Source organism: Lepisma saccharinum, chromosome 11, assembly GCF_977018435.1.
Source record: "Lepisma saccharinum chromosome 11, izLepSacc3.1, whole genome shotgun sequence".
NCBI lineage: Eukaryota > Metazoa > Arthropoda > Insecta > Zygentoma > Lepismatidae > Lepisma > Lepisma saccharinum.
In genome coordinates, this window is record NC_139239.1 from 71,256,457 (window position 1) to 71,278,773 (window position 22,317).

At 38.9% G+C, this 22,317-nt stretch overlaps 1 protein-coding gene across 2 annotated transcripts in view; it reads right to left on the reverse strand.

Moving 5' to 3' along the window:
- Positions 1 to 11,994: 11,994 nt before the first annotated feature.
- Positions 11,995 to 22,317, reverse strand: part of Ir8a (Ionotropic receptor 8a) — a 95,662-nt gene continuing 85,339 nt past the window's right edge. For both annotated transcript variants that reach the window (XM_083131386.1, XM_083131387.1), the window contains exons 14-17: positions 16,489 to 16,636; positions 15,123 to 15,292; positions 14,218 to 14,339; positions 11,995 to 12,969 (exon numbers count right to left, since the gene is read on the reverse strand). In XM_083131386.1, the coding sequence (XP_082987512.1) occupies positions 12,773 to 12,969; positions 14,218 to 14,339; positions 15,123 to 15,292; positions 16,489 to 16,636 (637 nt within the window). In that variant the 3' untranslated portion in view covers positions 11,995 to 12,772. The remainder of the gene's footprint in view (positions 12,970 to 14,217; positions 14,340 to 15,122; positions 15,293 to 16,488; positions 16,637 to 22,317) is intronic.

The window sequence follows — 22,317 nt, forward strand, 5'->3', positions numbered from 1 at the left end:
CAAATTTCATTGATTATCTAATACCTTTGCAAAAATCAAATATTGACAATTTTTTACTACTCAATACTCATAACACAGTTTTCTTCATGTCAACAAAACTGAGGAAACCGAATTTTCACTTACTTTCAATTACACTAGAAAGGTGGAGAAAACCTTATTTATACACAATTGGAAAGGAAATAAATACATTTTCACTTGCATTAAATACACTATCACATTTACGGCTGAAGTCACCACCTCAGAATACTAGGAATGAAGAAACAAAGAAATTCCAATATTGAAGTTCACGGTAACAAATACCAGTAGCACGAATTTGTGTTTTTCATTATCCTCACTTTTATAAAATAGAACATAATTTACATTTACAATGTTACACTTACATCTATGGTGCATTATGATAATAATTATTTACAAAAAGAGTTAATGCTACCATCAAAAAATAGTTGTGCAAAATTACTACTTTATAACATTTTATATATTTACAAAAGTCCAGGAATTTTAGTAAAATCTAAATGCTAAATTATTTTGTCAAAAATATTTTATAATGAACTATTATTTATCAGTCATATGATTGTTTTCACCTTGAGAAACAATTTCTGAGTATTTATCACACACACTTTGAAATAGCAGGTGTGCTACTCGTAGGATGTATAAGCATTTCAAAAATCTTCTCTGGAAAGCCCCAACATCAGATATATGCCGGTTGAATTCACTTCCATTGTTAAATTGTCTATAAACCAAGATGTTCTCTCTTTTTCATTTTATTTTGTTTGTTTGTTTTGTACATTAGTGGAACAGGTAGTTCATGTACTTTTCCTGTATGAAGTTATAAACAAGCTTGACCTTTTTGTAATGTTTCTACATTTTTGGTTGCAAGCTTATTAGCACACCTTTACATTGATCAGACAGACTACAGAAAGTATAAATTAAGGCTGAGCTGATATCCGATACTTTTCTGGCATTTTGATTGTTCACGGGGTCCACAAAAATGCCAGCATAGAAATTTGCTGGGTCATTATCCTGGAAGTTATGCAATATTCGAAGTTTCCACTTATTTTACACCAAGATGTGCGTTGTGACTACCTTTTAATATTCTGATGTATTTTTTATTTATTTCAAAGAAAAACTCATGTAAATTGGTGCTTATAATTTAAATATTAATCAATATTTTGAACAATTAATTGTTTCAATTTTCAAGCATCGGGTATCAGTTGGAATCGGTAAGGATATCAGCGTCAGTTCAAAGTGGTAGGAGCACAGCCCTAGTGTTAATAATATAAAACACTAAATTTATGAAACTGCAATGGTTTTGAAATGTTTTGGTAATATATACTACTACCTGAACACTGCTCAATATTTCTTACGCTTCATAGAAGAGTATATCTGATAGTTGCTTGTTTTATTTTTACCATAAACTAGTGGTCTTCAACCTGCAGCCTGCTAAAACCTTTAATGAAACAATGCGATTCAGTGACTGAATCTGATTAGATTCTATAGCATCAGAATTCCCTTTTCTGTATAGTCATACCCTGTCCATTGCATCTCTATTCAGGAATACCTGTGTCTGCGAACAGCTCTTTTCCAAAATGAAATATGTGAAATCGAAATTGAGAAATCGACTGAACGACGCACACCTTGAAAACTGTCTGCAAGTAGCATCATTCAACTTCAAGGCGAATATTGGCATGCTAATGAAGAAAAAACAATCCGAGTCCTCTGATTAAAGAGGAAAATGATAATTCTTGCTTATGAATGGTTAACATACTTTTTATAAACAAAATAACAGTTTTGTTCCATTATGTTTATTTCTTGTATTGAAGTTCCTACCTTCAATTCAGAACTTGTCAGTGTTCTTTGCAATAGTTAATTACCCATGCTGGTGTGTTATTTTACAAGTGGAAGAGTATATTAAATGAATATATCGTGAACAACAGAAAATTTGTGAGGTTATCACTGCCTCTGTGAACGTGCCTCCCCATCAGTCCCTTACAGAATGTGAAAATGGCCCACTATAGGAAAAACATGAAAACCACTGCCATAAACAGAAAAATTTAAATTAATCAATGTTTTTGTTCCATTTTCTTCTCTTTACACTGTTCCAATGTTTGCTATTTTATGTCATATTCTACTGCTTGCTTGCACTAAAACATGGCAGAGTGGGTCAAATGCATCTACCCCAGCTTAATTCTAGGCTAATGCATTACGTGATTTGTCTGCTATATCCATTGACTTTCATTAATTGTAAGGTGCATATTACAATTTCTATATTCACATTACCAGCAAATGTTGTTATGTTCATCATTGTACAGTTCAGCCTGTTTTTATTGTAGAGAGATGTTTATGCTGCACAAATCATTTTATCTTGCTCCTCAAAACTGGTACATCACAGCAACTATTTGAGACGTCTATAACTTCTTAGGTGCTGGTGACCCTCTGTACACCCATGAGAAAGTGAAAAAATTTTCTATTGTTATGAAAGTTGCGTTTAATATGAACTTTTGTTGTTGTTTTTAGCTTGTGAAGGTGTATTATAGGGAAGAAGTGAATGGTTTTATGTGGCAATATTTATTACATCATGGTGTTGCTAGTAGTATTGTGGTTATTTGTATCTTAAATTTATGTTACGTTAAACACTGAAATCTGTCAGAAAAATATTTTAAAATTGAAATTTTTGAGGGTGCACAGTCATCCATTTCATCACCTGTAACAAGTAATAGCCAGTGTCATATTTAAGAGGGAGACTATTGTGCTTCAACCCCCTTGTAACGTGTAGCAGTGTTCACGTTACAAGGATATATATAAACTTAATATTTTCCTTTGTTTGGTATTTATAATTTTTGGGTGTTAATGGTTAATTACCAAGAAAAGTGGAACCCACCTCGTATATAGAGTATACATCCAGATGTTAAATATAAGTTCAAAGAGTTTGTTTCTTTCTGCCAGCAAGCTGAGCTGGAATTTCTTTATCGGTGACAACAATGCGAGAAAACAATCGCTATTGTGTAGAAGCCAGGCAGACTCAACTTTATGTAAACGTTGAAACCGGGAAAAAGACGAAAGATTAGGCTGTCTTTCCCACGCTATATCTGTCGTGTCCCTTGGCGGACAATAATTTAACTAATATCATATTAATCCCTGATTCTTTTACTTCAAGACGGTGTAATCAGAATTTAGTTACGTTAAGGTAAACGAAAGTTATGCCCGCGCAAGACAAAACCTGTATTTAAAAGAAAATTTTGCTTAACATTTTAACGTTGTAAACTTTCTTTCTTTTCTTTGTTGTCTTTTCGCGTGGCCGTTGCAGGGAGAGAGGGGAGTTGGAAGAAGCCTTACTCCCTAGTCAAATTAAATGCTGAGTGTAACAATTAAAATTATATTGCATGTTTAATATCCACAAAAGGGTAAAAATAATAATTTCTGTATATAGCTAATTATGTTCCTCTTTGATATTTTATTAATATGTATTTTATTGTAATGTAAAATTGAGGTAAAGATAAAAGTTGGTAAATCCTTCACGGCACCGAGAAATCCTATATAAGCAACAAAGCTCGGTGGCCCGTGGCCTTTTGTATTCGAACTCCAGATAAATACGGAACTCGTATTACCGTCTTTTCTTTTCACACCCGTATTTCTGCGCTTACTTCCACGTCGCTACTAGGAATTAGTTTATTCTGGATTATCGTTAGGACAATTACTTGGCTCTTCTGGTCAGAAGGCTTATGTTCTCTCGGTTCTATGCTCCTGGTCAGGAGATATAATTGAGAGGATTGTGATTGTCGTAGGATACACCAGAATTCGGGATCGGTCGATAGACTGTTAGTAGTCAACGTTTGTGTCCCTGGTCAGGGAACACCTTTTCTTATTCTGTGGTCACGGATTAATTTTCAGTTCTCTGGTCAGAGGCTAAAAAGAGAAAAGGAAGTTGGGTACTTAACTGAATATCGACAGAACCCAGTGGGAAAAAGGATTGTCGATTGCTTATAGAATCTTGGTCAAGATCTATAAGTACATTGAGAACCTTTGACCTAGAATTCGAGGGACCTTACATCGAGGATTGAAGTAGCCGGAATAACCCGAACCTTGGGCCGAGGAGACTCAAGCCCCGAAGAGATACTGAGCGTGAAGCCGAGGCTCAATAGACCCAATCGAACCAAGTACGATCCAGGACGGATCCTTACAAGCCCCAACGTGGGGCTCGAAGTATATATCCGGTGGTTGTTCAGAAATTACGAAACATCGAGATGGCAACAAGAAAGTCTAAACGCAATTCATTGCCGACGATTGTAGAGGATTTTGCACTTTGATTGTTGCTCCGATCAAGATGAAGATAAAGGGGCATTTAGGTGCATTTCCTGCAGCCAGTGGAGGCATTTTGTTTGCGAATTTGAGGCTGAAACCGTGGAAGGGCAAAATTTAGATGCCATCCGGTGTAAAGGTTGCCAGGGCGATGACGATGAGAATAAGGAACCTGCTATTGAACTTCCTCCGTGGTTGACAGTTTGGTCCGAAATGGAAGAAAAGAAAAGAAAGAAAGAGAAAGCAGAAGAAGAAAGGAAACGTCAAATAGAAAAGGCTGCAGAGGTAAAAGCTCGGAAGGCGGAAGAGAAAGCTAAAAAAATCGCTGAAGAGAACAGGTGGCAACAGTTCTGGAGTAAGTTAAGAGAAGAGAAAGCCGAAGAAGAAAGAAAACGACAAGAAGAGAAAGCAGAAGAAGAAAGAAAGCGACAAGAAGAGAAAGCAGAAGAAGAAATAAAGCGACAAGAAGAAAAAGCAGAAGAAGAAAGAAAACGACAAGAAGAGAAAGCCGAAGAAGAAAGAAAGCGACAAGAAGAAAAAGCAGAAGAAGAAAGAAAACGACAAGAAGAGAAAGCCGAAGAAGAAAGAAAGCGACAAGAAGAGAAGACAGAAGAAGAAAGAAAACGACAAGAAGAGAAAGCCGAAGAAGAAAGAAAGCGACAAGAAGAGAAGGCAGAAGAAGAAAGAAAACGACAAGAAGAGAAAGCAGAAGAAGAAAGAAAGCGACAAGAAGAGAAAGCAGAAGAAGAAAGAAAACAACAAGAAGAGAAAGCAGAAGAAGAAAGAAAGCGACAAGAAGAGAAAGCAGAAGAAGAAAGAAAGCGACAAGAAGAGAAAGCAGAAGAAGAAAGACAGCGACATGCTGATAGATCGGAAAATGAAGAACGGTGGAAACAGCTGCATGAAACTCTAAGCAGGGAACAGTCCCAAAATAATGAGAAATGGGAAGTACTGCACACAACGCTTACAGTTGAGCGAGAGCGTGAAATGGAAGGAATTACTCGTTCCATGGACACTCTGGGAGTGAGTGTAACCGAGATTAAGGAACAGATGACTGCTTATCTAGGGAAAAATGAGGAAGTGAGTTCTAAGGTTGCTGAGTGCTTCGAGAGGTTAGAGAATTTTGCTGAAGAACTACGTCAAGGAGAAAGTAAGGCTTCCTCTTTTTGTGAAGAGATAAATACTAGTATTTCCAGCTTCCGAGAAGAAGTTACCCACAATATAACCAGCGTTCGTGAAGATGTGGACAACATTGCAAAGAATAACACTTGTGTGGCCACCGAGTTACGTCAGCTGAAATTAAACGTGGAACAAAACATAAGCTCCCTGAGAGACAGGCTTCAAGGACTTCACGTAGATTCATCTCAACAGGAAACCGCTGTTAAGTCACCTTATCGCTTTGATAACCATCAGTCAGCTGGAGAGACGTCAGATTACGTTGAGTGTGAGGGTGCACGTGGACCTCCGAATAAGAGAAAGATCTCAAGGAAGAATAATGATAGGCCCACAGTGGAAGATCAAATTGTTCGAGGTATGGAAGAAAGAATTAATCACAGTAAAGTTGTGACCTCCATTGGAAACTCTGATGCTGGAAGGTTTGGAAAAACCTCGAAGACAGAAAAAAATCGGAAGAGACCTTCTTGTGATTCATCTTCGGAGGACGAAAGACCACCGGGAAGGATTCGTCGAAAGAGGCGGAAACCTGGAAGGAATTCAACTCCATCTTCAGATTCGGAATTAGATAAAAAAAATCGGAGGACGATATGTCAAATTACCTCGAATATCTGACTTAAATCAACTCCCTAAGTTCAGTGGTAACATTGAAGCTCAAAGTGCACAGAAGTACTTGAAGGAACTAAATGTTAACTTTGAGCTTATGCAAGTTCCAGAGAAATATCGTCTCCAGTTACTATCCAGATTGTTTACCGGACAAGCCGAGCATTGGTTCCAGGCCCATTACGAAGAGTTTAGGGACTACAATGGATTTTGTAAAAAGTTCACTGCTACATTTGCTTCAGAGGAAGCAAAGCAAAGACAATTGGACGTCTTGAGAAATAGAAAGTACACTAAAGGCTCCAATCAAACCATGGAAGAGTATGCGTGGGGAATCTATGCTGGGTTTAAGAATCTTTCTCCAGTACTCATAGAAAGTGAGGTCTTGAATTTGATAATTAAACAGATGTCTTATAAAGTCAGACAACTTTGCCTCGTTAACCCACCGAAGACAATGGAAGAGTTAGCAGCGTTCCTGAAAAGATATGAAGTGAATGAGGAGGCCGAAAACTGGAGAACAGATTGGTTCAAGAGAAATGAAGCTGGGAACAGTAATAATGGAAGGTTTAGAAATCAGCAACCAATACAGAGAAATGCAGCAGTGAGACAAGTCGTCCGAGAAAACCACGTACCTGCGGGAAGAAATATTAACAACAACGTCCGTAACCATGAAGAACCAAGGACAGGTAATAATGGTTACCGTCAAACTAGGGAGTTTAGAGGAAGGACGTGGTATAGAAGTCGACCTAATAGACAAGAACCCAGATCTGATCCCGAGACGAGAGCACCAGAAGGAGGTTACGTCGAGAGAAGAAGAAACTCAGCATCTCCTCCTCGAAGAAGAGAGTACAATTCTCCTAACCGGCAATTCATGACTTCAGGATCTCAGACATATGAATCAGAGTTACCGAGGACCTTCGAGCAACAACAAGCTGTTGATCAGACTCGTCAGTTCTATTGGAGCGCTCCAGTGGTTCCCTCTAACCAAGGTTTAAATGGGAATCTTGCTTAAGTTCCGTTCCGCTTGGGCAAGGAAGTAGTAAGGAACGAATAATATCCAATGGCGAAACTTTTAACAGGGCTTACGAAATCCATTACAGCTACTCCTTAACCAAAGTAGAAGAGAAAGCTGTAGAAGAAGGGATTAAGAGGTCTGTTGAATTAACTACTTTCCATAGTACGCCCAAAGTTAAAGCTCAAGTTGCAGACATTCCTGTCGTTTGCTTACTTGACACTGGGAGCGAGGCTTCGTTGTTAAATTTCGACATTTGGATGGAACTACTTGAGAAATACAGGGGAATGAAACTACAGAAGGATCCAGAAATTCGAATAGTTGGAGTAACCGGTTCGAATCGGATAAGGATTTGTGGGAGAAGGAATATTAGCATTAAATTTGGAGACCAAGAATTGAACACTGAAGTATTTGTGATAAAGAAGTTAGGTGTTGATGTTTTACTGGGCATGCCGTTTCTTAAGCCCTATGGAGCCAATATCTGTTTGTTGGAGAACGAGTTGACACTGCAAAGTAGCTGCACCCCGCTCACTGTTAATATAGATTACGACGGAGGCAAGGAAGCCAGAGTAAACGTCGCTGTGTTGGATAAGTGGAGTGCCAGTGAAGATAAAATTAGGGAAAAGGTTGAAGAAAGTCAGTTCTTGTCCAAGAGTGAACAGGATAGTTTGTTCCATTTGCTTATGAAATATCACCATGTATTTTCAGAAAGACCTGGCTGTGCTAGAGACGTTCAGTGTGAGATATGGTTGAAGGATTTAGAGCCAGTGTTTAGGAAGCCTTATCCGATCCCTGTTGCCAAGCGTGAAGCTTTAGAAAAGGAACTAAATCTATGGAAGGAATGGGGAGTCATTCAACCTTCGAATTCTGCCTATTTGAATCCTTTGATAGTAGTGGATAAGCCTCAAGGACAAATACGCCCGTGCATTGATTTTCGCCAGCTCAACAACAAAATGATAGTTCCAAGAAGCTCCGTCGAACCCATCCATGAGTCTTTGCAACGTTTCCGAGGATCCAGGTACTTTTCCAGCTTGGATCTCGCGTCTGGCTACCTTCAAGTAAAAATACACCCTGGCCACAGAAAATACACCGCTTTTTCTTATCGAGGTCGCTTATATGAATTTACTCGGATGCCTTTTGGACTTTCGAATGCGGTCAGCACTTTTGTCTCAGTCATGCACAAATATTTTGGTCCAGAGAGTGAGGAGTATCTTACCGTGTATCTGGATGATTTACTTGTTCACTCCAAGACGCTTCTAGAGCATTTACAGCATTTACAATTGGTCATAGAACGATTGAGAGAATGTGGGATGACCATTAAATTAAGGAAATGTGAATTTGTCAAAAAGGAGATTCGCTTTTTAGGGCATATAGTATCAGGAGAAGAAGTAAAACCTGACCCTGCTGGTAATGAAGCCATTTTGAGATTTCCTCGGCCAGCCTGTAGGAAAGACCTCCGGAAGTTCTTAGGTCTTGCTAATTGGAGAAGAAAATTTTACCCTGGATTAGCACAGGATGTAGAACCCTTAAGTCACCTCCTAAGGAAGGATGTTAAGTGGAGCTGAGGTGAAGAAGAAGAACAGGCGTTCCAGAAAATTAAGATTACGTTAGTTACTACTGGTGCATTGTCTCAGCCAGACTTTAATTTAAGCTTTTGTCTACAGTGCGACGCCTCTGCTAAAGGGCTAGGCTGCATATTGTTCCAAGAACCAGAGGGTGGCGAGAAAATTGTAAATGTTATCCAATATGCAAGTCGAAAACTGAGGAACAATGAGAGACATTATTCCATCCATGAACTGGAGTGTCTGAGTATCATTTTTGGTGTGGAGAAATTTTCTGTTTATCTAAAAGGCCAATCATTTAAAATATACTCGGACCACAAGGGACTCGTCTGGTTAAAAAACTCTCAGGATCTTAATAGCAGGTTAACTAGATGGGCTTTGAAACTACAGGCTTACCAATTCCAGATTATTTACTTCAGAGGAAAGGATAATGAGATAGCTGACACTCTTTCCCGGTATCCTGTGTCCGATTCACCAGAAGGAGATATTCCGAAGACACTTTTTAAGGTGAACTATATTTGGCAAGAACGGGAAGAAACTGAGGAACTGGAAAAGTGGATTGAAGCTCAGAGGGAGGACTTGTTTTGTCAAAGCATCTTGAGCATCTTGGAAGCTCCAGAAGAGACTGATACCATTACTCAAGGTAGAACTAGGAAGAATTATTGTCTACATGGAGGTTTATTGTTCAGAAGAGTTCAGGGTGAATCCATTATTTGGAAGCTTTGTGTGCCGGCAATATTTGTTTCCCAGATACTTAGAGAAAATCACGATAACCTAGGACACTTTGGCATTACAAAAACCAAAGCTAAAATAAAATATAGATATTTTTGGCCCAAACTATCCGGAGATGTTATTCGGTATGTTAAGGACTGTGAGATGTGTGCCAAGACAAAAATGGATAAGATAGGAATCCTGAGAGAGAAGCTTCACATTTCACCCAAGGACCCTCATGAGATGCTGTCTATTGATATTATAGGCCAGCTACCAACTTCCCATAGGTTCTCCTACATTTTTACCGCCGTTGACATTGGCACGAAATTCGTTTCGGCCTATCCTCTGAGGAGAGCTACATCTCAGGAGATCGTGAACTTATTGGAGAAGACGTATTTTGCTCACTATCCTCGAGTAAAAGTCATCCTCTCAGACCGAGGTACCCAGTTCACTTCGACAACCTGGAGCGAGTATATGAGAAGGAAGGGCATTACTCATGTCTGCACTACAGCCTATCATCCCAGCAGTAATGTGGTAGAGAGAATTAACCAAGAAGTCGTCCGTCTTTTGCGGCTGTTTTGCTACAGAGAGCATACTCGTTGGGCCACCTTCATCAATGATGTGGTTTGGTTATTGAACAATTCCGTCTCCTCTGTTACGGGATATGCTCCTTCTGAACTTTTCTTCAATAGAGCCATCCCGGAGGAACCTCATGAAAGGTTTTATTGGCCTGTGCCACAGGATGAGAAGACGACTTGGGCCTTTAAATTATATCAAGCTCAAGGGAGAGAAAAAGCCCAACAGAAGAAGAGAAGAGTGAAGAATCAAGGACAAGCATTGATCTTGAAGGAAGGAGATCTGGTCCTAGTGAAGAACCGTAAGCTGAGCTCCAGTCGTCTCCAAACCATCTCCAAACTCTTCGAGGTGTACGTCAGTCCATACATCGCTACCCAGATGAGGGACAACTCCGCACTTCTCCTGCAGCCGTCTACAAAGGAGCCTATAGATCGGGTTAACTACCAGAACCTAAAGAAGTTCACCTGCTCCCAGGAACGACGGAGAGAAATACTCGGAGAAAGCCAGATTTCTTGTGACTAGTGTGGAACGTCAAGAGTTGTCAGTGAATTGTTTATGAACATTAAGTGAAGTTTTGAAAATTTTCACAATTTTTCTATGAAAGAGAAAATTGTTCAAATTTTCTCGTAGGAAGCGGGGCAATTGTAACGTGTAGCAGTGTTCACGTTACAAGGATATATATAAACTTAATATTTTCCTTTGTTTGGTATTTATAATTTTTGGGTGTTAATGGTTAATTACCAAGAAAAGTGGAACCCACCTCGTATATAGAGTATACATCCAGATGTTAAATATAAGTTCAAAGAGTTTGTTTCTTTCTGCCAGCAAGCTGAGCTGGAATTTCTTTATCGGTGACAACAATGCGAGAAAACAATCGCTATTGTGTAGAAGCCAGGCAGACTCAACTTTATGTAAACGTTGAAACCGGGAAAAAGACGAAAGATTAGGCTGTCTTTCCCACGCTATATCTGTCGTGTCCCTTGGCGGACAATAATTTAACTAATATCATATTAATCCCTGATTCTTTTACTTCAAGACGGTGTAATCAGAATTTAGTTACGTTAAGGTAAACGAAAGTTATGCCCGCGCAAGACAAAACCTGTATTTAAAAGAAAATTTTGCTTAACATTTTAACGTTGTAAACTTTCTTTCTTTTCTTTGTTGTCTTTTCGCGTGGCCGTTGCAGGGAGAGAGGGGAGTTGGAAGAAGCCTTACTCCCTAGTCAAATTAAATGCTGAGTGTAACAATTAAAATTATATTGCATGTTTAATATCCACAAAAGGGTAAAAATAATAATTTCTGTATATAGCTAATTATGTTCCTCTTTGATATTTTATTAATATGTATTTTATTGTAATGTAAAATTGAGGTAAAGATAAAAGTTGGTAAATCCTTCACGGCACCGAGAAATCCTATATAAGCAACAAAGCTCGGTGGCCCGTGGCCTTTTGTATTCGAACTCCAGATAAATACGGAACTCGTATTACCGTCTTTTCTTTTCACACCCGTATTTCTGCGCTTACTTCCACGTCGCTACTAGGAATTAGTTTATTCTGGATTATCGTTAGGACAATTACTTGGCTCTTCTGGTCAGAAGGCTTATGTTCTCTCGGTTCTATGCTCCTGGTCAGGAGATATAATTGAGAGGATTGTGATTGTCGTAGGATACACCAGAATTCGGGATCGGTCGATAGACTGTTAGTAGTCAACGTTTGTGTCCCTGGTCAGGGAACACCTTTTCTTATTCTGTGGTCACGGATTAATTTTCAGTTCTCTGGTCAGAGGCTAAAAAGAGAAAAGGAAGTTGGGTACTTAACTGAATATCGACAGAACCCAGTGGGAAAAAGGATTGTCGATTGCTTATAGAATCTTGGTCAAGATCTATAAGTACATTGAGAACCTTTGACCTAGAATTCGAGGGACCTTACATCGAGGATTGAAGTAGCCGGAATAACCCGAACCTTGGGCCGAGGAGACTCAAGCCCCGAAGAGATACTGAGCGTGAAGCCGAGGCTCAATAGACCCAATCGAACCAAGTACGATCCAGGACGGATCCTTACACCCTCCAAAATATCTTGAACAAAAAATAAAGTTTTGTCATCCTTTGTTGGGTGGGGGATAGCCCCCTGCAACCCCCACTCCACTGCGAGCACTGCAGACATAGACAACTTCATTTATAGTAAATGGCGATTGCTCCTCCCTTTGATGTCTAAAATTGATGATTAAAATTATCAGTAGAGCAAACAGTAAATCATCGATTAACATACTGGTAAATAAATAGTGATCACCCTCCCCATTTACTTGTAAAATTAAGTGATCACTCCATTGAAATTACTGAAACTAACAGTAAATGTTTGATGAAACATGTCATGTGTCCCCCCACAAGCGAGGGTTAATCTGCCAGGATTTAATTTACATCATAAAGCAAAACCTTAATAGAGTGATGTAATACTATGTATTCATAGTATTTTGAATTACTGAAATATCCAAGCATTTATATTGGTTAGGAATATAACAGTCTTTGGGAAATTATTTTATGTTCATAATTGAAGATGTAACTTACTCAGAGTTACATTGTAAAACTCTTACCCGTATCAATGTTACAGGGCCTCATCAATGTAAAGTGGTGTCTTCTTTTCTACTAGTAATACCTCTGCAAATATCTGCGTCCATTCCTTTATTAGTGTCTCTTGTCGATTCATGTTTCTTCTAGCACCAATGTCAAAAGTGTTTTTTCCGGTATTATAATGTCACTTTAAAGAGTTACGTCCTGACTTTATGCATAAAATCCCCACTGATCTGCCGGAACTTTCATGTCACCCTCATGGGTGTTCCTTGAAGATCAGTTGCGCGGGAACACCGATATGTACGACACGCGGGGCATCTTGTCTGCTGGCTTGAACTCGCTTCCAATGGTCACTGGCTTGTTGTTCATCACATGAACTGACTTCCTCTGTTTCCTTTTGTGGTAGAACACCTCTCCGGCCAATGTGATCATAGCCAAAGCCAGCCCAAACAGTGTTGCGATGAACACACCACCTGTTGAAGGTATGAAGAGCAATAGTTAGAGAATTTTGAATATGTACTAAACTAAACTAAATTCAAGGGCTAGGACCTACCAAGTAGCTCTTTCATTGGGTTGGATGTGGTCAGCACATTGCCATTGTTTTCTGGCTTTCGAGACTGAAGTCCGCTACTTCTACTTTTCAAGTATCTCTTCAAGGTGAGTAGAAGCCATAAGGCTTCCCCTTTTAAATATTTTTGCCTGGCTCTGCATTTCCCCCAACCTCTGAGAATGCATGAACTGTCTTCATTAACTTCCCATTATTCATTATGGAATCTAAGTATAGCAACTTAATTTGTAAGAAAATAAAAGTTATGCTACTAGCATGTAAAATCTTTGTGAAGAAAATGAAAAGCCTTTAACAAAAACTAATAAAATAACCATGTGTTTTAACAAAGCTCAAATGCGCATGAAATGTCATATTATTGAAATATCTCATTAAAACTTTATTGCTGGACTGCCAGTGTTGCAACTGAGTGAGCAAATGCTTTACTTCAAAATAGTAGTATCAGATGACATCAAGGTCGGAATTTGGCAGAGAGAGAGGCACACACACACAGTTTTTTGCAGGAACAAAAAACTATGGCAGAGATTCAGGGTACTTCCCATGCTCATGTTATAGGCCCCCTGAAAATGGACAGCTTGACAGACTTTTCCAAAAATATAAATGGAATGTTCTGTGCTCACAATACTCTTACCCATGTAAACCCTTAATCAACTACAGGTTGATTAAAAGTGCTGGAAACTTAACTGAGGCGCTAATTTGATAATGTTCTTTCAGAGAATTTTACAAACTATAGAATGAGTACCTTTATTGGTATGATCTGTAATGATTACCGCAGTACTACTATTATTATCACTACCAGTTTTAGCAGAATCAATTACTATATTATTAACAGATCGAAATTTAAACGCATCATTTTTTGATCCATCTGCAGGGGTGACCCAATTCTTTATCAACATCTATTTTGATTCTTTGGACACCGAGAAGTTTATATTCTAATCTCACCTGGATCAAGAATATGTGAGTTACACATAAAACAAATAATATGACATTTCATGCATTGTCCTGTTTTACAACCACTTTCATTGTAATGAAGTAAATTTAATTCTATTAGGTTAGGGAAAATTGTGAAAAATAAAAGTGTTGTGCAGTTAAATCATTTATAGTTTGCATCAAAAAGTAGCAATCCTTACATGAAACGGGAAAATAATATACATACCCAGACTCTCCAATGTAATTCCTTCACTGTCATCTGTGTTGGGGCAGGAGCCTCTCTGTGAAGCGTTCCAGTATCTGCCAGACAGTGTTTCAAAATAGCGTTCCTTTTGCAAGTCAAGAATGCTGGTAAGAGAAGAAATTTGTTATATAATGTTTGTTTATCGAAAATACAGGGTTAGCCTAAAAGAAATAGACACTTTCAAAGTCTATCAGAAAGAAGAGTTTTAATAATAAGGCTGAAATACTTACATGGTTTGAAGAGTACATCCTGAAGTTTACATTGGTAAGTTAAAAGTGTTCTATGTGAGACCCTTTTGTAACACAACAGATATCAATGCGATAGTCCACTTCTCCTCTCCCAGGACTTTTCCCCTTGCACGGACAACCAGTTTCCTTAAATTTCTTGCTCCAATCGTGGATTGACTTCCTTGTGGCTGGTTGTTTACCGATACCATGTTCTAAAATGACACTGCACGATAGTAACAGAATTTGTTTTTGCAAATTCAATCACGCAGAAAGCCTTCTCCACCTGGCTAGTGGCCATACTGCTCGACTTACATCGAGGGTGCTCATGTGATGCTGACGTCACAAAGACAATCGAAAAGTGGAGGTCGTATACTTGAAGACTTTCTCTATACAACAGTACTAAATGCTTTCTGATGTAACAAACAAATTTCAATTTATAAAGCGTTTAAACTGTCTGTGTCTCTTAGGCTAACCCTGTATAATGATAAGATTAATTATATAAAAAACCAGTGGCTTTAAAATTTCACTTCGCAAGTAGTAAGATTCTTTGTGACATGACAAGCATGTTTCAACTTTGAAGCAAGCTTAATGTTCTATCTGGGAATGACACATCCTGGTTTTCCATAATGATTTATTAATTCATATTGCCAAATTACTTACCGTCTACTGATCTCTTCTTGCAGATGACTTCCTTGTTGCACTGCTATTGCATATGGCTGCTCTGCAAATGGTTCACCAACTTCTGTCAAGTTACAGTTTCTGTATACTTCATACCTTATCTCCATTGCATCATGGATAAAAGCAAATTCGCCATCTTCACTATCCAAGACCTGTTATTGAAGAGACATGAGGTTAGTGTATGAATAATTACAAAACGCATCATCAAGTTGGAGAAGGTTTCAAGTATATGTGCTGCTTTTCTTATTTGGGAGAAAGCATGGATACAGTAAATCTTCTCCACCTTGATGTTTCAACCACGTTTGCTGTGCATTGTAGTAGTTGCATTATTTTTTTTAGAATTTTAATTAGAATATCTTTTTTTACGAAATCTTAGACAACAAATTGAAGGTAGTAATGGAACTACAAACCAGTCACATCATTCTATCTAATGAGCAGATATCTAAGTTCCACATTCTTCACCAGAATAAAATGATTCCAATTTAAATAATAGTATTGCAAAAAGAAATAAGAATTGCCCCCAAATTTTTGATTACACATTAACTGGCATGATCAGCTTCACAAAATCTACATTAATAATGTAGTATCTGATATTTGAACCCAGCACACATCACTTTAAACTAAATTTCCTGGTACAACATTCATATACTGACCAAATAACGTTCATTGGTGTCTCATGGTCAGCATCGCAAGTCAAGTTCCTGCTATCGTTTGGCTTTCTAGACGTGCAATTACCGTATTTGTCGGCATATAAGATACATTTTTTTTCCTTTCAAAATAGGTCTAAAAAACAGGGTGCATCTTATACGCCGATACTTAGTTTTTGGGTACCTTCATTTCTGGAAATTTTCTCAATTCTGAGTTAGACAATTTCTTTCTTGCTTCCTTGCGGTGTATGACGACGAATATTAAAATGTATTCTTGTCTAGTTAGATTGGTAAGTTATTTGTTGAAAGTAGGCCTACATATTACTTTATACTCGAAATATTGTAAATTAATTATAAAATAAGTGAGCAAGCTCAAAAATGTGTGCATTTTATACGCTGGCAAATACAGTACTTCTTCTTTTTGTCCTCTTGTATGCTGGATCAACACTACAATTTTTGGGTTCCCACTGAGGATCGAACCAAGGACTGCTCATTCCAGAGGCAAACACCTATGGGTTAGCACGTGGCTTTAAAGCATAATAAATTGCCAATACATCCTAATTTGTGCTCTTGTCCTCAACATGCATGTGTGCCACTGAAGGATATAAGTAACAACAAATGTAACAACTGCATTTATTCTATTTATTCTGCCATTTAAACGCATGAAATACCATGAATGATACCAAAACAAAAGGTCTTACTTTTTGGAATCCAACAGTTGCATTTGCCACCGGACCAGTATTGTTTATAGCCAACAGAATGTGACCATATTGCTCCTTGATTGGATAATCCCATACTCTGTATTTTGTTTGATCACTTGTGCTATTGAGTGTAATTTCTTTCCATACTCTGAAACAGTAATACACAGTATATAATTAAAAATTAAGTTCATAAATTAGCACCTTCACTTGACAGGTATTAGTATTTACGAATATTACGAGAATCTATTCACGACTGCTTGAAGAATTTATACTTTTTGTTTGTGAGTGTACATAATTTGAAAGTTATTGCTATGAAAATGTACCACAAAGCATCAGTAGCAAAGTATCAATACAGGATTTCATGTACCGTAAAATGTTTATAGTTAACTGATTGGAAACAAAAGAAATCCACGGTGAAATTCTCATTAATATTGTAGAAAGATTTCTAAACAGATATTTTTTTTTCTTCTGAATATACAATATCAGTTTGATTCTTTGAAACAAGAAATATTTTTGAGGAAAATGTGGTTAAAGTCTCATACATCCAGCTGAGCCTTAAAGTTGTACTCCTCTTGTCTCTGATGTCATTATATGTACTGTAGGTTACATATCAAGCTATTAGAGAATATAATGCCATTTCCGTGCAAGAAGCAGAGCAGAAAAGGAGATGTTAATGCCAACATATTACGTCGTTCGGAAAGTAAGTTCCATCATGCCACAAAATGAAAAATATAAATAGTAATATCATGATCTTTATAGGGGTGAGAATATATACATGGTACAACATTCACACATAATCGCTATAAGAATTCAAGCACGCATCACAGCGAGATACCAAGTTCGTTATACCCCTATCATAGAACGTTTCCGCCTGAATGGAGAACCATTGGGAAACTGTAAGTTTCAGTTCTTCGTCAGTACCATAATGTATTCCAGCAAGGAATGCCTTAAGGGTGGAGGAACAAATGAAAATCAGATGGGGAAAGATCAGGACTGTAAGGGGGTGTGGTAGTTTTTCCCAAGGAAGGTTGTCAGGAGTTCCTGAGTTGCGTTTGCCACATGCGGACGAGCATTGTCGTGGAGGAAAATGACACCCCGACTGAGCATGCCACGTCGTTTGTTTTGTATTGCACGACGCAGGTTTTGAAGTGTCACACAATAGGTTTCGGCATTGATGTGCTGTCCACGCTCCATAAATTCCACAAGCAATACTCCATGCCTATCCCAAAACACAGTGCACGATGCACATGCTTTTTTTGTTCGTAAGCTTTGGTTTTGGTTGCGTTTTCCCGCGGTGACGCGGAGTGCCTCCACTCCATGGTGCTTCGTTTCTGTTCTGGGGTTTCATGCAAAACCCATGTCTAGTCTCCAGTCACAATCCGATCCAACAACTCTTCCCCCTCCTCACTATACCGTTTCAAAAACTAATGCACTTCCCATTGTTTCCTTTTTGGCATTTTCGGAGAGCTGGTGAGGGACCCAACGGTTACACAATTTGCGAAATTTCAAATTTACTATTACAATTTCATACAGCACAGTTCTGGAGATTTGTGGAAACTCTAATGACAGCTCAGACAAAGTGAATCGTCTGTTCTCCCTAATCTGCTCTTCCACTAAACGAACCAAATTGGGATTCACAACAGACGGTCGACCACTTCGTTCTTCATCATGAACACTAACCCGTCCACCTCGAAACCGTCTCACCCATCTTCTTACTATTGAAGCACTCATTATTCCTTCTCCATACACCTCACAAATCTGACGGTGGATATCCGTAGCTGGAACATTACGTGCATCCAGAAAACGGATCACGGACCGCACCTCACACGTGGCGGGAGTTTGGATTGTCCGAAACATAACAACAACGCACTACGCACTACTCTCCTGACCAACTTGCCTCAGACTGACGTCTGGACTTCATCAAGGTTGTGGCTACACAAGGCGCATGCGCATTCACACTGCCCCGCTTGCAGCGCCACGGTATTCATCAGTGGAACTTACTTTCCGAACGACGTAATACAATTGAAACAAGCACAAACACATGCCATGACCAAAACACATTGCAAACAAATATGATAATTCATATCACACGCACGTGGGAAAACACTCAATCAAATATTGTAATTCACTCTAAAACACCAAACATTACAGTCAAAGTTAATGTCAATTTAATAACTTGTTTTGGAATGAGAAAGTAAAGATCTAACCTGTTGATTTAGTTTCCATTTTAATATCGTTTTTGTTTTTCATTGAACTAAAATAAATTATGATTATAAGCAGAAACTCGAGAATTTTGTTTAGGCAAACACAGGTGTGGATTAAGTATTGTCAGTTGAACATTGGAATGAAATGTTCCAATTGTTGAAGTATGCAGCATTATTTTTGAGTTTGACAGTCACTAATTGCAGTGTTGAACATTGATTTTGGGATTCCATTTTTTAAATTCAAAACTTCTTGCAATTGCACCTCAACCTCAAAATCAATGATCACCACTCATTCACAATTACCACCCACATCATACATTGTCAGGTTCTAGGGGAGGGCATCACTTTCCACCCCAAAATTTTCAGATCAATTAGTTAGTAACCTCCCGGGATCTGAGGAGCAAAATAATAAAAAGTAATATTTGTGATTTTGCAAATGAAACAGTTATTTAGCAAATAATCCTGGATTCTATATTTTTTGGAATGTTGAGTCCGCACCCCCAAAGTTAAGACCCAAATTCGATTCTGTCTCCTCCCCTCCAATTAGGCCCCAAGTTATGCCTGTGATCCAGACTAACTTCAACGACTCTTTTGAGTAGCCAATCTCCACCAACTACCCCTGTTAATAATGCTCTCATCATCAGGGAGATGTTAAATTGGAGCCTAGTATAGAGTTATATATGTGAGTGTGAAGGGGTGGAGCTTAGGTTCTGTCCTGTGATTGGCTCGTTCTGGATCCAGGTGTTTTATTGGCGGATGTCGTGCTTTATGGAGAAGTGAGTTCCATGCGTGATTGAACTGAGCCCCACTTTCCTGTTGGGATTCTTGCTTTCCCGGGAAATGACTATGGCTTCCTTTGCTCTTCTATCTCAGGAACCGGCGCATTTGGCTATGATCTTGGTTTCTTGAAATAAAATCCTATGACCCTTGGTAGTGTTCTGCTAGTCCTGACTTGTCTGGTTGGAAGAGTCTGATGTAGTGTTGATGTTCATTTCATCTCTGGTGAATGGTGCATCCTGTTGGTCCTATGTTTGGAGTCTCACATTCACAGGGGATGCTGTATACTTCTGGAAGAGTTCTAGGTCATCTTTGACTGAGCGGAGTAGAGCTTTGGTTTTGAGTGGTGACATATGGATGATCTTTACCCGGTACCTGGTGAGAATTCTACTTAATTTCCCGAAGGTGTGCCCGATGAATGTTAAAGCTGCTGTAGACGCTCTTCTCCTGTGTTTCTGCAAGCAGAGGGACTGTGCGGTGAAAGGTACACATTCCTATGTTTGGCTGATCCTGGTTGTGACAAATCGGCCCTTCTAAGGTACGCACTGTTGTCTGTGTTTAACCTATGCTGAGATGTAACTGCCTTGGTGATCACCCTGTTGATTTTTCTGATGTGGTATCCATTCTGTTGTAGCGTGGTTCTAAGATGGTTGAATTCTGATTGTAAATTTTCCTTGTTCGAAATGGTTACTGCTCCGTGGGCTAGTGTGTTCAGAACCACGTGACGTTGTGCCTTGTTGTGCAAACTATGGGCATTTAGGTAGAGATATGTCCAGGAATGGGAGACAGCCATCTTCTATCTCCGTGGTAAACTTGAGGTTTGAATGGCGGTCATTAAGGAAGTCAAGGAAACTATGTAATGCCGAGTGTCTATGTGGCCAACGATGAATGTATCATCTACACATATGTAGAAACAGGATGCTGGGTGTGGTGCATCCTTCAGGGCTTTATGTTCCAAATGCTGCATTTAGAAATTCATGATAGCCTGTGAACAGGGGCGATTCCTCCATGTAGGAAGTGAGGAACTTCCTACAGTTAATTTATACTTGCTTCCAGTTCTCTACTTTTTAGGAGTTTAATAATAATGCCGTTATAAAATTATGAGAGGAATGTACGTACAATTGATTAGGTTAGCAACTGTCAAGAGTTGACTGCTGACGCTCGCTCCAGCTGCAGCCCAAAGATGATGGACACACACACTTGGCTGCCCGGCCTGAGGAACCTGGATGGTATCACTACAAACAAATGGGTGAGGAGTGGAAAAGGGGCAGGGGAAGGTTGCGGTTTTAAAGCATCCAGCGAGGAAGCATCATGTTTTTCCTCAATCAGTGATGCCAACCCAGCAAAATAGAACTAAACCTAATACAGTTTGATATTTTTGCATAATGGTAAAATCTATCACACTCTGCAAACGTGAGTTTCTGGGAGAGGGAAATCTAATTCAAAGGAATATGTTTTCAGGAAATAAAAATAAAATTATGTGCGAATCTAATTTCTACTTCACCATCGGACATGTTTCAAATAAAAGGAATTATATGCCTACACAGCTACAAGCCTTTTACAACCATGCCACGATCCATCCTCTATCTTTTCTCTATCCTGACCGATTTTGTTTGTGAGAAAAATTTATGGCAGGAAATCCGTAGATGGTTGAGGGTAAACAAACAATTTTCCCAAACCTTTTCAAGTTCTATGCTGAATCCATTTCGTTTGTTGAGCCATTGTACACAATTTTGTGGGAAAATTAACAATATTACATAACTGTAGTGAATAATAAATAACGCAAGTTCAAAACTTGAAAAGTAGATGCATTATTGAACTTAAAACTACAGTTATCTGAAAAAATATAATAATAAATCCTAGCACAATTTAGAGGCATTTAGCATAATTTCAGAGTTTAAGCAGAACTATTTATCCTCAATCCACACAAAAACAGGGAAGAGGGGGGGGGGAACAAAATCGAAATTCTTGCAAAATCTAAAATATCGTCAATGCTATTTTCGATGGTTTTTATAGGTTCACATGAAAATATTTCATAGTTCAAGCGGGGCAAAGGCTATTGCCCTACCTTGTGCATGGGCCTACAGCTAACATTCTAAATGCAATGGATAGTACAAGCGATACGTGTGACTGTAATTGAACGTATTTTTCAAACCTTCCTCGGTTTACTATAACTTCTTCCTACACCCCAAATAAGGCACGAGTCGCCACTGCCTGTGAAAGTGGTGAACCCATGACAACTCCGTTGGTTTGTTCATAATATTTGCCATTGTAAAGGAAATATGTGGAAGCAAGCATGTGGCGAATGAGGTCAACTATGGACAGTGGAAAGTGGCTTTCCAGAAGTTCAAATGTGTTCTTCACCGAGACACTGGTGAACAAGGAAACTACATCGAAGCTGAAGAGAATGTTGTTTTTGGAAACATTGAGTTTCTTCAGTTCCTGGACGAATTCAGTTGAGTGACTTCTGTTTGGGTTAATATTATCTACATGTTGATCTCTAAGTGTTGATAACTAGTGGATGTAAAAGGTAAAGTTCCTCGTGCATATAGCACCATGCCAAGGGAATGTTTGGTTAGAGCCCCACACATTCTTGTTCTTGGCCATTTTGGAGATGATGTGATCAGCACCATGCTCCGGCCATCTTTACCCCCTCGCCCCAGGGTTTCCCCAGGTACCTATGGATTTGAGGCTGGGTGAGTCCCAAAGCTGCTATGTGCATATATTTCTCTTAAAATGTGAGCACCTATATTACGGATACAGACTTAGAGAATGAACATCTAACATAGACATTCATAGCAGATAAGGTATGCACATGCAATGTTCTATTGTACTGCATCACCATCAG